At 58.4% G+C, this 13,917-nt stretch overlaps 1 protein-coding gene across 9 annotated transcripts in view; it reads left to right on the top strand.

Annotated features, from left to right (window-relative positions):
• DNM2 (dynamin 2) overlaps positions 1–13,917 on the top strand; it is a 33,810-nt gene that overhangs the window by 9,742 nt on the left and 10,151 nt on the right. For 3 of the 9 annotated variants that reach the window (XM_075134268.1, XM_075134266.1, XM_075134273.1), the window contains 12 exons: positions 689–838; positions 1,188–1,391; positions 1,700–1,798; positions 2,062–2,222; positions 2,346–2,488; positions 3,132–3,267; positions 3,827–3,894; positions 4,874–5,012; positions 7,412–7,498; positions 7,789–7,859; positions 9,941–9,992; positions 10,882–10,893. In XM_075134268.1, coding sequence (XP_074990369.1) covers positions 689–838; positions 1,188–1,391; positions 1,700–1,798; positions 2,062–2,222; positions 2,346–2,488; positions 3,132–3,267; positions 3,827–3,894; positions 4,874–5,012; positions 7,412–7,498; positions 7,789–7,859; positions 9,941–9,992; positions 10,882–10,893 — 1,322 coding nt within the window. Of the gene's footprint in view, positions 1–688; positions 839–1,187; positions 1,392–1,699; positions 1,799–2,061; positions 2,223–2,345; positions 2,489–3,131; positions 3,268–3,826; positions 3,895–4,873; positions 5,013–6,632; positions 6,772–7,411; positions 7,499–7,788; positions 7,860–9,940; positions 9,993–10,881; positions 10,894–13,205; positions 13,364–13,917 lie in introns of those variants that run through there. The other 6 variants (XM_075134269.1, XM_075134267.1, XM_075134275.1 and 3 more) reach the window with 4 other exon arrangements.

The raw sequence follows: 13,917 nt of genomic DNA, 5'->3' as shown, positions 1-13,917 counted from the left end.
GGCGTGCCTCCCCGCAGCCGCTGCAGCCCTTTTGCCAGCACGAGGGTGCTGCCAGCGCCGGGGGGGGCTTTGCTGTCCTGCCCCCCGGGCGCACCAGAGCATCTTGGCAGCTGAAGACTCGGGGCTTTCTTCAGCGTTAGGAGTCTGGGCAATAAAACATTTAAAAGCAATCGGCGGGGACTGAAAGGCAAACAGGCCCGGGTGAAAACAAACACGGCCATTCTGATGTTGAGGTTCGTTAAGCGGAGCCAGCGCCGGCTGCCTGCCAGCATCTCACCCAAGGGCAGTTTTCTTTTTTGGCAAAGGGAAACGTTAACTCCGAGTCCGCATCAAAGCAGCTGCTGCCAACGCCGAGGCAGCAGGCAGAGTGTCAGCGCGTTCAGCCTGAGCCGGCTGCCTGCCATCCTCCCGGCCTTCCCTCCTCAGCCAGAGGAAGCGCCTAGGCCCAGTTTATTCGGGGCTGCTGCCAGTCAGGAGGCCGAAGACCCCCAGGTTAATCCCTGGGCAGGTCCTCGGTGCCGCGCCGGGGCACCGATCCTGCCCGGCTGCTCGGTGTCGCGCCGAAGCGCGGGGCTGGTTCTGCTTTGCAATGTAGAAATGTCTCTAAACCAGTTGAATCTCGGTGTCCGTCCTGGGCCAAATTCTCCTTTTTTTTTTTTAATTTTTTTTTTTTTTTAATCTCTTCTAGAATATGCTGAGTTTTTGCACTGCAAATCCAAAAAGTTCACAGATTTTGACGAGGTGCGGCAGGAGATCGAAGCGGAAACCGACAGGGTGACGGGAACGAACAAAGGCATCTCTCCCGTCCCCATCAACCTCCGCGTCTATTCGCCGCACGGTGAGTGAGCTGTTCCGCCGCCCCAGGCTCCCGTGTGTTAAAACACTGCGGAAGAAGAAGAGCCGGCATTTGCGTACACGGTGGCTGTGGGCTTTAGCCCAGCCTCTCTCCTAAAAGCAAACGCTGGCTGCTGCGTGGGTCTGGCTGATCTTATACCAGCCTGGGCGTCGATGGGGGCTGCCTGGGCCGCCCCCTGAGCAAAGACAGCAGTAACTCTTCCTCGAGAGGGGGTTTTAAGGCTTGCGGAGGGGTGGATCTGTCAGCAGATCCGAAGAGATCCAGCTGGAAGGCCGACGGCTCCCAGCGCCAGCCCCTCGAGCCCCAACGCGGGTGGTCTCTGTCCTTTCAGTGTTGAACCTGACTCTGATCGACCTCCCGGGTATCACCAAAGTGCCGGTGGGGGACCAACCGCAGGACATCGAGTACCAGATCAAAGAGATGATCCTGCAGTTCATCAGCAGGGAGAGCAGCTTGATCCTCGCCGTCACGCCGGCAAACATGGATCTGGCCAACTCGGACGCGCTCAAGATGGCAAAAGAAGTTGATCCTCAAGGTAAGATGGACGTGTCCTCCTGCCTGTCTCTGCCCGCGCCGCTGCTCCAGCCCAGGCGTGGGGCGACGAAGCCTTCAGCGGCTGTCGCGGCAGAGTCTCGGCAATCAGGTTTTGGTACCAGAGGGTCTCCTTATCCCTCCTCCTCCTCTCACAGAGGATTCTCCGTCCTCTGACGGTTGAGGAAGGGCCAGCGGTTCCGCTTCTCGCTGGCGAGTCCGTGTTTGTTTCGGTTACGCGCTGGCGCGCCTCCTTTTGACGCGTTCTGCGAAATGAGATTAATCGATTGCTCGTTTGCCTGGCTGCTTCAGGCTTGCGGACGATTGGAGTCATCACCAAGCTGGATCTGATGGATGAAGGCACAGATGCCAGGGATGTGCTGGAGAACAAGCTGCTTCCTTTACGAAGAGGTATAATGAACCACGCAGGCTTTGCCTCACCCCGTATCCTCCCCGCCACGACCTTCGTCTCTTATGTGGCGAGAGCGGCATTTCAAAAGGAGTCGAAGGGCAGCCCCTGTGCTCTCCGGTGTCTGCTGGGGAGCTCAGGCCCTTCGTGCTGCCCTTTGCTCCGGGAGAAGTGGCTGTGGATGGCGATACGGAGCTGCACGGCCCTGCTCGGACACCTTTCAGCTGCGTCTGTCCGTACCAAGAGCCCATGCGTCCTCTTGCAGGCTACATCGGCGTCGTTAACCGAAGCCAGAAGGACATCGATGGTAAGAAGGACATCAGGGCAGCGCTGGCAGCCGAGCGGAAGTTCTTCCTTTCTCACCCGGCTTACCGGCACATGGCCGATCGGATGGGCACCCCGCATTTGCAGAAAGTCCTTAACCAGGTAGGCTTGGTTCCCTTCCCGAGCGTTTTGCGGTGCTGGTTTTTATCTCTGGTGGAAAAGGGATGTTCCTGCGGCCGGCCTGGTGCAGAGGAAGGTGTCTCAGTTATCTCGGTTCTTTTGCAGCAACTGACCAACCACATTCGGGAGACGCTGCCTTCGCTGCGCAGCAAACTCCAGAGTCAGCTGCTCTCCCTGGAGAAGGAGGTTGAGGAGTACAAGAACTTCCGCCCCGATGACCCCACACGAAAAACCAAAGCTTTGTTACAGTAGGTTTCTCTCGCTCAGCGCTGCCTTCCCGGTGCCTCACCTGCCAGAGGAGATTCACCTCTCCCAGCCAGAAACGTTGCTGGCTCAGAAGGAAACTCGCTCTGCCCTTCGTGCGAGGCTCATTTATCTCAGCCGGTGGCTTCTTCCAAGGAAAAGCCCGGAATAGCCCCGTTGTTGGGAGCGAGCGGTGCTGGCGGATGGCTCTGCCAACTCCAACGGTGCTAAGCTGGCATCTAGGAGAGATTCTGTGTCCTCCGGCGCTTGTCTGGCAGGCTGCTGGGGAGGACAAGGAAAGCCTCTCCCAGAAATGCCTTCCGAGCATCTCTGCAGGCAAGAATTAGCGTCTCGTGCTTGCTGCGCGCTGCGTGCCTGACCTGCCTGTCCTAAAGCAAACAGTTTGGTCTCGGGCTTAGAAAGGACGACTTGCGTGCGCCCTTGACCTGCCCACGTGCTCTTCAGACGAGAGCAAAAGGGAGATTTTTGCTGCTGCAGCTCCAGCAGAGGGAATTGGGAGAACTTTTACGCAGCCCTGACTAGCTGAGGCGGAGCTGGTGGGGTGGTGCTGGCTGTAGGAGGCAGCTGGGTGTCTGTCCGTCCGTGGCACTCGGCTGGTGCCCGTTTAATCCCGTTGCTTCTCCACAGAATGGTCCAGCAGTTCGGTGTGGACTTTGAGAAGCGAATCGAAGGTTCAGGAGACCAGGTGGACACGCTCGAACTCTCCGGGGGTGCCAGAATCAATCGCATTTTCCACGAGAGATTTCCTTTCGAGCTCGTGAAGGTAAAGCTGGCCTGGGGGGCGCGTGCGGAGCTGCGTAGACGGTGTCGGGCGGACTCCGTTCCTACAGAAAGCCGCACGTGGTTGGGATGGGCTGAACTCTCTCTTGCCGGGCTGTGATATCCACGTGGAGCCGAAGCCCAGCTCAGCCCCGGCAGTCCTACCTGCCTTGCCCTCCCTGGCACCCGCAGGCATTTACAGAAGGAGGGGATGTTTTGTTAGAGTCGTGTGTTTCGGCAAACGCAGGGGGCTGTCGTTTCTGGGTGGTGATGCCTGACCTCTGGCTTAAGCCCTGGGCTTGTAACGAGGAAGTTGCGGAGCAGGGAGAAGGATATCAAACCGGGCAAGATCTCAAGATTTGAGATAAGAAAACCGCAGAGAGCGAGCCAGCCTGGCCAGGATAGAGAGCGGCCTCTGAAGCTGCTTGTAAAGCCGATGAGTGCTTCAGGCCTCTCGCGATGCTGCGAAAGAAGGGCTGAAGCAGGAGCCCGCTTGCACGCCCGCGTGGTTGCCAGAAGTTGCTTGCTGGAAAAGCCTAACTGTGGCTTTCCTCCCTCTTCAGATGGAGTTCGACGAGAAGGACTTGAGGCGAGAAATAAGCTATGCAATTAAAAACATCCACGGTGTGAGGCAAGTATCGGAGCGGCGCGGTCACGGATCCCGTTCTCCTTAGAGTAGATCAGTAAGCCTGGTCCGCGGGGTGTGTGTGATCGGAGCTTTCCTGCCGAGGGAGAGGCGATAGCTATCGCTGTCAGCTCATCGTCCGGTGTCGCGTGGAGACCAGCGTTTGCTGAAAACGGACGTCCCTTGCCTTTTAGAGGGAATTAAAGGGGTGACTCGGCCTCCCCGTGTGTCCCTCCAGCGTAGCGAGCGGCCTCGGTTAGCAGAGTCAGGCTTGCCCCGCTCCCTTAGTGCCCTGGAGAACCCCGACGCCGAGCTGAAAAGTTTCCCCGTGTTCAGCCGCTAAAATAACCTTTATCTTTCCTCTTACATTCCTGTAAGCGGGGGAAGAAATGACCTTGAGAGAAAGGTAGGGAACGTGAGTTAAACCTTCTCACTACAGGAGGGACCCAGGTCCTGGCTGCAGGGGCGTGTGCTGGGGAGCACAGATCTCTCGAGGGAATTAGGGACCCCAAAGAGGAACGGCGTTAAATGCAAGTCCTCTTCTCCGGGGCCCGCTCTCCTTTGGCCTGGGAAAAGAGAAACGTAGAGCTTTTTCTCTTTGCTTTAACGCTCTCCCCAGGATCACTTGGCCTGCTGCTGGTGACCTGTTTTCCCTAAACACCACCAAAAAGGTTAACTCCCGTTTCCTTGCGGTGCTGATGCACCTGGGCTCTCGCTCTCGTTCGTGGGGGGCAGTAGCACCCTAACTGGGGGTGCTGGGAGAGGTTGGAGGGTGCTACCACGGGGGGTTGTGGCAGCCCCAACGGTGGGGGGAGAAGCGGGGTTGAGCGATGCCGCGGATCCAGGACCGGGGCCGCCCCAGCTCACGGCGCTGGGAGGGAATTGCTCTCCAGGACGCAGCCGATCGCCTCCCAACCTGATCACCCCTTTTGTTTTTTTCTCTGCCATGTCTCTGCCCTCTCGCCCCGCCTGCGGATTCCTGTAGGACGGGGCTCTTCACCCCAGACTTGGCATTCGAAGCCATTGTGAAAAAGCAGGTGGTGAAGCTGAAAGAGCCTTGTCTGAAGTGTGTCGACCTCGTTATTCAGGAGTTAATCAATACAGTTAGACAGTGTACCAGTAAGGTATTGAACCGGCTGGAGGCAATCCAGCCCCTTCCTACCAGCGGGATGGGGAAGCAGGAGCGATGCTCTAACCTGCCTGCCTTGCCTGGTTTCCCCTCCGAAAAAAAAAATATAATAAAAAGAAGAAAATCTGGGAGCCCCCTAAGCAAATTGGATATTTGTGAGCTTTGGCTCGTGTCTCCTAACCCGGAGTCCTCCCTCTTGCCTTGGGCTGAGGGGATCGGCCGGTCCTTGAGTCGAGATCACCCAGCGCTTCGAGTGCCGGCGGGGTCCCTGAGCCTCCCGGGCATCCCGACGGACAGGATCGGGATTTCTGGGGACGCTCGACAGGGAACACTTGGCTTCCCGTGCCTGTCACCCTCCCGGGGACAGCACGGCTCTCGCAGCGAGGGGCTCTGCAGGCCCCCGGCTGCGGCGGCAGGTTAGAGGGGGTGCTGCCGAGGCTTCGCTCCCGGTAGGAGCCAGGCAGGCGGGCAGGCTGCTCTTGGACCCCGGTACCTCTCTTAGCACGTGTTTTCTCAAGCTGCGGTTTAAACTGCTGCTTCGCCGCACTCTGGGAATCCCAGGAACGTGGAAACAAAAGGTGGGGACAGCAGGTCCAGCAAACAATCTGGTGGCACGCCTATAAATCCCGCCGTTCGAAGTCTGCTATTAATGAGCTGCTTGATAACAAGCACGTTTGCATTTCAAAAGGTGTCCCCCCCTCCCCCAATTGTCTTTTTTCCGTGGGAGTGTTAATTACCCTGAAGCTGTGCGAGGGCTCTGGATAAACGGGCCATTTCCATATTTAATAACCGGCTTCTCAGAGTGACTTTTGGTTTTTTTTTTAACCTCCTTCTGGTAGCACCAAAAGACATAACCTTAAACCGAAAAGAGGGCAGGAAAAACAGCTCCTCTCTCCTTCCAATGCGTACGTTATTAAAAAAAAAAAAAAAATTAATAAATTTAGCTACACACAGGCGAGAACGTGAAAGTATCTGCGATGTTTGCTACCCAGAGTGCTTTTGTGGAGCAGAACAGTTTAAATGCTGACCTGGTTCTGTAAGCGGTAGGACCGGTGGGGGTTTGCCGGCGGGTCAGGAGTTCTCCGCTCTCTTTCGTTTCCAGCGTGGTTGACTGTGATCTGGGTAACGTGAAGAAGCCAGCGCTTCCTGCTGAAATTCCTTCCGTCTCAAATGGTCGGGGAGGCTCTTTACCCCAAAGCTGAGTTGAAATTCAGTGTTTTCCCAGAGCTGGGTCTGAGTAATCCAGTCTAGAGAGAAGCCAGGAGCCCCTCCAGGGTTTTTTCCTGCGCCCAGGCATCCCGTACGCGCGGAGGCGAGACGCCCTCTGATCAGTAAAACAGCCCCCGACGCCGCAGGCAGTTTGGGGTCCGGGGCTGAGCCTGCCCGTGCCGCCTGCGAGACGCAGGGGAGCCGAGAGGGGACCGAGCACCCCGACAGCTCCAAGGGACCCGAAGGAATTTCTCAGGCGGGCACTGCAGCTTTTTCCTTTGCACGTTACTAACCTTAATTTAAAAAAAAAAATCTCATTTTTCTTTTCTTTTCTGTCTTTGTTGCTATTTTCCCCCGCCCCCTCCACTCCACTTGGTGTTTCGCTCTCGCTCTCTGCATGGTGCAGGACGGGGCTCTTCACGCCCGACATGGCCTTTGAAGCCATAGTGAAAAAACAGATTGTAAAGCTTAAAGAGCCCAGTTTGAAGTGTGTTGATCTGGTGGTCTCAGAGCTGGCCACGGTCATTAAAAAGTGTGCCGAAAAGGTAACGGGTCTTAATTCATCCCTTTTTGTCTAATCTGAACATCTGGAATATATTCGCTCCCAGGACCCAGCCGACCAAAGTCAGTTCAACCGCAAGGTTGTCCCTAATTTGGGGGGGACGCCCGTGTCCTTCTGACACCCGAAAAGCTGGTCGGAAATGCCGGCAAATACAGACGTAGCGTTCACTCGGCTTCGCGGCACGGGTCCTGCCGAGACATATTGCACAGGTGTTTGCTCGCCCCCGTAACAGCTAAAAACGCTCCTCGCGTTGCCAAGATCCCACCTCCTTTGCCGTGCTTAGCCGTAGCTCGCGCCTCGTGCCGTGAAAACCCGGATCCGCTTAGCCGTGGGGTCTGAGGGCGGGAAGAAAAAAATCTGGATTCGTGTTTGGCATTGCTTCGAAGGCCCCCGGGAAGGGGATTCTGCCGATCCTGTCGGATCTAGTGAAGAGAATCAAGTCTGTCGCTTTTTCCGCCCCTGAGCCCCAGTTGTGTCCTCCCGGCAGAACTGGGGCTCAGTCCCGTCTGTCCTCCGTCCCCTTCGTGAGCGTCTCCCGTCGCTGGCTTTCTGCGGTGAGCGCCGGAGGCTGCCACGGTCCGATCAGCAGCCGTTTTTCCCCGGCCTTCTCCCTTTCTTTTCAGCTTGGTTCCTACCCCAGGTTACGAGAGGAGACGGAGAGGATCGTTACCACTCACATCAGGGAACGGGAAGGCAAAACGAAGGACCAGGTGAGCTGACGCCATCTTCGGCTTGGCTAGAGAGCGGGGAGAGAGCCGAGCCGCTGGCTGGGAGGACAAAGCAAGCCCTGGCCGTGCAGCCGGTCCTTGGACCCCGGCCACGCCGCATCTCCCCACTCGTGATCCCAAAGCTCCCTCTCGCGGCAGCGATGCGGCTCTGGCATCTCCTGCGTGGTCACCGATGTCCCCGAGCGCAACCCTGGGGCTCGGCGGCCGCCCTGAGCGAGCTGTGGGTGTTCAGCCCTCCCTGCGGGACCCCTAACCCGTAAACCTCCTTCCAGATTCTCCTGCTGATTGACATTGAGCTCTCTTACATCAACACCAACCACGAAGACTTCATTGGATTTGCCAAGTAAGTCCTTTACCGGCGGGATGGGTCCTCAGACTCTTTTTATAAACGAGGTTCGTGGTCCTGTCCCCAGTTTGCAGGGGAGGCGCACGGGTTACGTTACCCTTTTGGGGTCACCGACGGGTGGAGGAGTCTCCCACGTCCCGACGTAATTCACCAAAACCGTATTTGGCACCTTTTGCACCCGGGTTCTCTCAGATTTGGGACACGGGAGCTCCGCTTCTCTGCTTGCCACCTGGCCAGTGTTTGAGGGCCTGGAGATCTGAGCTGCCCCACACCGTTCCTCAGACCTTAGCCCGAAGCAGGGTTTGTTAACGCTGCTTGTTAGGGCAGAGAGCGTGCAAAGCTGGAGTCAGGCTGTTCAGCCTCAGACTGCTTAGTGCCCGCTCACGGGAGCGCTTACGATGAATTAAGGTAATTAAGGCTGCTGCTGCCCTTCAGCAGAGACTCAGGAATTTTCTGTGCCCCCCGGGCGCGCTGAGGGAAGGCGAAATGACTCTCGCCCCGTCCCAGCGGAGCTGTCGGACTGGAGCGGGAATGTCTCCCCATCCTTTGAGCTCGTCCCTCGTAATCCTCTGCCCGGGCAGGCGAGGCCAGGACCAGGAGCGGGGCTCTCCTCTCAGTCTGTCTTCCCTCAGCTTCGGCTTTCGGCCAGAGGATGGCTAGCGTTTTCCATCGGCGCAGCCCCGAATCGGGCGATACCTTTTCGGAAGCGCCCGGAGGTTTAGCTCAGGTGTCCCCGCACAGAAAGAGCGGAGGCGAGCGGCTCCGCCCGGAGCTTGTCACCGTCTTCGCCAGCCAGAGCCCGCGCCACCTCCTGCTCTTTAAATTCACGTAGTCTTCCTCTCGTTTTCTTCCCCCCCCCCTTTTTTTTACGTCTCTGCATTTCACCTTCGTTCGCAGTTCCTTCCTCTCCTCCTAATCTCTCCTGTTTTTCCTTTGAACCGTCATCTCACTCTTTCCTCCGGATTCCTCTGCACCTCTCCCACTCCCCAGCTGTTACACTGAGCAGCACGTGGCGACAGGGTGGGTACCCGCTGAAAGCAGCATGTCCTGGAGTGCCTGGGGCAGCCCCGCTTGCGCCCTCCCCTCCCCGCAGCCCGCAGGGGCCTTCGATGAGAGCTGGAGAGGCTTCTCCTCCGAGCTCCGCTTCCGATTTGCGCTTGCAGTGGAGCTCAGCCACGGGAGAGCTTCCCGTTCCCGTCCGGGATACCACGACGCTTGGGCTGGCTCAGACCGGGCGCCCGGCTTGTGTCCCGAGGGTTTAGGGAGGAACGGTCAGGATCGGGGCAGGCAGGGAGCCACCTCCCAAATTCCCAGCAGGTCAGGGACGTCCTGGGTCGGAGGGACGGTGGCCGCTGTCGGTGCGGTCCCGCAGGGAAAGGACCCCGTTTGTGCTTGTAAACTGCTGCTGCGTGGGGCGGTCCCGGCATTGTTCTAACTGTTTTCATGGATTTTGTTCCTGCTCCTGACTAACGGTTACGTCCCGCACTTCGCCCCGCGTCTCTTTGGTTGCTCAGGAGAGACAGGTAGCTTTCCCTCTGGTGCAGGTATGCTCTCTTCCGACCCGGGGGGGGGACTAGGAGGCTAAGGTGTTTCTGGAGACGAGTTCTTCTGGTTATCGGCCTTGCGGTGGTAGGGGTGCATCGGCTCGGCTGGGTTCCCGGACAGAAATCCCTTTTGAATCGGCAGCCGCTGCTGATCTGCTTGGTGTTTCCTCCCCTGCAAGTCATAACCTCGCTCCTCTGGAAGAGGCAGCCTTGTAAATGCCTGGAGATAAGGACCGTAAGGAAGGAGATAAAGCTGTCCGGGCTGGAAAGCCCCGTCCCCCTCCCTCGGTACTGCTGGCTCGTGTACGTTCGGTCCTGGGCAAAACTCTGGCAGGGGCTCCTCTGTCCGCATTGCAACGGAGCGCGGAGTCTGGGTGGTCTTGATTGGATTTTATGTGTCGGGCTTCCCCTTTTGGACTCGGCTCTTCCTTACAGCATTCCGGGTGGGAAGCGCGTCGTGGCCGCGTGGGCTCTGAGCGCTCGTCGCTTTGCTTTGCCTTCCCCCGCCTAAAGCTGCCCTTTTCCTTATTTCAGCGCGCAGCAAAGGAACACCCAGACGAACAAGAAAAGAGCCATCCCGAATCAGGTACGGCCGCCGGCTCCCCGGTCCTCCCTCCTCGCGTGGGGCAGAGGTAGCTCTCCGGGATCCCGCTCCAGCAGTCAGCGCAGCATCCCGCAGCTGCCTTTCGCAGCGCCGAAATCGGGATTTGAGCTGCTCCACAAACTCCTTCCTTGAGGGATATTTCACACGGGGGCTGGAGTCGGGAAAGACGGAGCTCTGGCTGATGGAGCGGGAGCGTTTGCTCCGCGGGAGCTCGTCTAAAAGCAGGATTCAAGTTGTCCACCAAATCCTTCCTTGGGGGATATTTCACACGGGGGCTGGAGACGGGAAAGACGGAGCTCTGGCTGACGGAGCGGGAGCGTTTGCTCCGCGGGAGCTCGTCTAAAAGCAGCGGGAGTCGGGAGAAGCCGGCTGGCACGCGCTGCTGGAGGAGCCCCGTGCTCTGCCGTGGGGCAGGGTCTGGCCTAACCGCCCGCTCCTGCCCCCGTCGATCCAGACCAGCCCTCCGGGGTGGGGGGCGGAGGGAACGGGGACCGAGAGGAGCGCAGGGACGTGCCCGGCAGCCGTGTCAGCCTCAGTTCTGTCTCATCATGCGGCCTCCCGCTCCCGAGAGGGTTTGCTCCCCGGTGTGCATGACTGAGAGCAGGACTGGAAGTGCCCCCTTGCATGGTGTTAGGTCTTGCAGTACCCAATGCAGACGTTGCCTCTTGTTTGGAAAGAATGTAATGAAATATTAACACTGTAAAATTATAATTAATAGCATGTAACTGTTTTTCTTTTGCTGTTTTTCTGCTTTTTCCTACCATTTTTGTGCTTCCTGCTCTCTTCTCCCTTCCATCACTTTGTTTTTCTTCACTGTTCTGTCTCCTTGTCCTGCTTTTTTTTCCCCCCCCTTAATTTTGCGCACTTAAAGGGTGAGATACTGGTAAGTACCCACATAGTGTGATAGTGCTGGTAGACGACACCCAGCGATGGACGTGGCCCTGCCAGAAAGACCTTTCAAACCTAAAACGCCGCCTCTCGCTTCCCAGAATTGAGTACGCTGATGGCAGGGGCAGGACAGGATTCCCGAGGGGAGCAGCCGGGCTCCGTGGGCTTAGTCTAGAGGCGGAAATTCGGTCCGTCCCCTTCATCCCCACGCCTGGGCTCTTCCCACGGCCGAAAAAAAAGGGCTGGGAGCCGATCCCTGCCCGTGTCGCAACCATCGGGCTGTCAGCGCTGCCTGGCATCCGCCTGTACTCGTTGGGAAGAGGTACAGCTGGATACTGGGATTCAGGGTGTGAGTGCTGGTTTTGCTGGGAAGCAAGAAGCCAAAATCTTTGGGGTTTAGCAGCAGAGCTGCCTGCTGCCGTGGTGGGACGTGGAGAGAAGCTGGTCCTTGGGCAGGGGAGTCCCTCTGCCCGCGTTTTGGGCAGGCACGGCAGGTAGGAACTCGCCCCCCCCGTTCGCAGCAGCCCCCGTGGGGCTGGAGCTGCGTTATCTCCCCCAGGCTGCCTTTTTTTGGGCTGGAGGTCGCATCCCGACCTCGCGCCGGCTGCCGACGGATTCACGGCATCGGCACGCTGCACGGCCGGCGCAGAAATCCGGCAAGAAGCCCTCTTTTTCCGAGGTGCCTCAGCTCCCAGATGTTGGAGGCAAACTTTGGGTGGCCATCAGCTGCTTCCAGCCTCGTTATTCAGCCAACAGATAGGTTTTTCCTCAAGCGTACTCACTTCTGGGGAGGCGGAGGGCAGCGTTTCCTCCGAATGGAAAAGAGTTTCCTGGTCTGCGGTCGAGCGATCCCCTCTGGGGGGGGTGGGGTGGGGTGGGGGGGGTCCTGACCCCGCTGCTCCGGGCTTGGAGCCGAGCATCGCGCCGGCGGTCCGAGAAAATGGAAGTGTCTGAGAGGGAAGCAATCTCCAAACCCCCGATTTGGGCTTTACAGCCTCGTGGAGCGCGGCTCAGGTATTGCCTCGGGGGTGGCCTCAGCACCCGAGAGTCTCCCCGGGGAAGGAAAATAATTTGGCTCCTGGAGCTGGGGATGGGCGCTGGGCTGGTGGATAAAGGTTGGAGTCGGCTGCAGGTGAAGTTCCCCGGAGTCCCGTGAAAAAGCAGCTGCAGCTGAGGCGCTGGGTGCTTTCTTATCTCAAAAATGGATTTTATGAGGCTGCTGTAACAGCCCGGTCGCGGTGAAAGGGCGGCAGCAGGAGGGACGCGGTGGCGAGGCAGCCGCCCTGCCGCAGCGCAGCCAGCGCCCGTCCCGCTCTTCCCGCGAAGGTTTGTACCTTTCTGCTCTGCGAAACCCCAACCGCATCCGCAGCTCCGACGGTCTGGGAGGGCCCCGCGCCCGTTTCCCGTCTCTTCCAACTGTTCAGACACTTCCATTTTCTTTTAGCACCGTCCAGATGTTGCTGCAAAAACAAAGCAAACCCCCCAAGGGCCCGTCTCTCGCCTCCCACACGATGATTTCTGTGCAGGGCCGCGCTCCCATCGCTGGCTGTGCGGACGTGATGGTGCCGGGCGATGGGAAGGTGGAGATCTGACAATTAAGGATTCAAGGCGCCAGCCCGGTGCCGGGCTGCTTCTGATTCGGAGCCGGGCAGAGCTCTGGAGCCCCTCTGCAGGGGAAGCTCGCCCCGCTTATGAGCCCTAAAACCACGGGTGCTCTCGCCAATATCAGTCGGTCTTAAAGGAACTTTCTTCTGGGCTCTCTGCTGTGCTGCTCGGTGCCAGGCACGGTGGCTCAGCCTTCCTCTCTCCTCCTCCTCCTCGACCTGCATTTGGGGATAGAGGAGGAGGTGTTCTGGGTCCTGCCTCGCGCCAGCGCACAGCTGGGGCGTCTCTGGCTCTGCAGGGTGCCCTCCCCTCCTCTACCCTTTAGCAAAAGAAATCAAATCTCGGCTTTTCTCTAACGCTCCAGCTCCCTCTACGCTACATGGACCCTCTCTGCATCCCCGTGCCCTAAAGGCCGATTCCCTGTTCCGTATCATCCCCTCCAAAACTGTCCCAGCGCCTGCCAGAGCCTCTAACCCGGCTCGCAGGGCTTGCTTTGCTGCCGAACCTTTTCCCTCTGCCCTTTCCTCCTCCCCGATCCTCTCAGCTGCTCCATCTCCCCCACTCCTCCCTCTGTTCCTTTTAAACCAGACTCGGTTCAAATTCAGAGATGGGTTTTTAAACGCGAATCGGCGTCTCAAACACGCCAGAGCGAATCAGAAGGTGAAATTTTTAATCTGACAACCTCTGCCGTCTTAATTTCAGGGCTCCTTCCTTCCCCTCGCCAGAAAAATCTGTACGAGTTAAGTTTTAGCTCTAGCTGCCCGTGCCCGCCGGCGCACCGAGCTTTGTCTGTGCCTAACCCGGAGGATTTTGTCGTGGCTTTTACGTTGGCAGCCACCTGAGCAGTCCGAAAACGAGAGCGGCTCGAGCCCCATCCCTCGGTAGGTTCCCCAGCAGCGCGGGGAAGAGCCTCGGCCCGAGAGGGCTGGCGCTGGCTCCGTTTTACCCCGCTTAATCCCGGCGTGGAGATTAAAGCCCTGCCTTGGTCCTCGAGCGCAGCTGCTCAGAGCTGGTTCCCGTACAAGCCATAACAAACTCCGCACCTCGCTCGTCCCTAACTCCTCTCTGCTTAACCGCAAGGGTTGTTCGTTCTCCCTCCCATCCATGCTTTGGACTGACTTAAATCAACCCCCCCCCACGCGTTTTCCCCACGTCTGCCCGTTACTAACCCGTGTGGTGGTACTAACCCCTGTGAAGCGCTGGGGTAGAAAAGCCGTGGTCCCGGGGCGCCGGCTTTGCCGAGCTGCCGCCGGGACGCTCGGCGCAGGGCACCGTAACGCGGGATACCGCTCGCCTGCCGGGAAGACGCGTGTGGGTGCCCGGCTGCTGGACGGAGGCTGTGCTAACCTCCCAGCTGGGCTGGGCTTTCCCTAAATACGTCAGGTCCTACAGGAGCGGGCGCTGGTCGGGCAGC

The sequence above is a fragment of the Calonectris borealis genome, chromosome 31 (assembly GCF_964195595.1).
Source record: "Calonectris borealis chromosome 31, bCalBor7.hap1.2, whole genome shotgun sequence".
Classification (NCBI taxonomy): Eukaryota; Metazoa; Chordata; class Aves; order Procellariiformes; family Procellariidae; genus Calonectris; species Calonectris borealis.
Note: the sequence above shows the minus strand (reverse complement) of the source record. Positions and strands in the feature narration are given on the sequence as shown.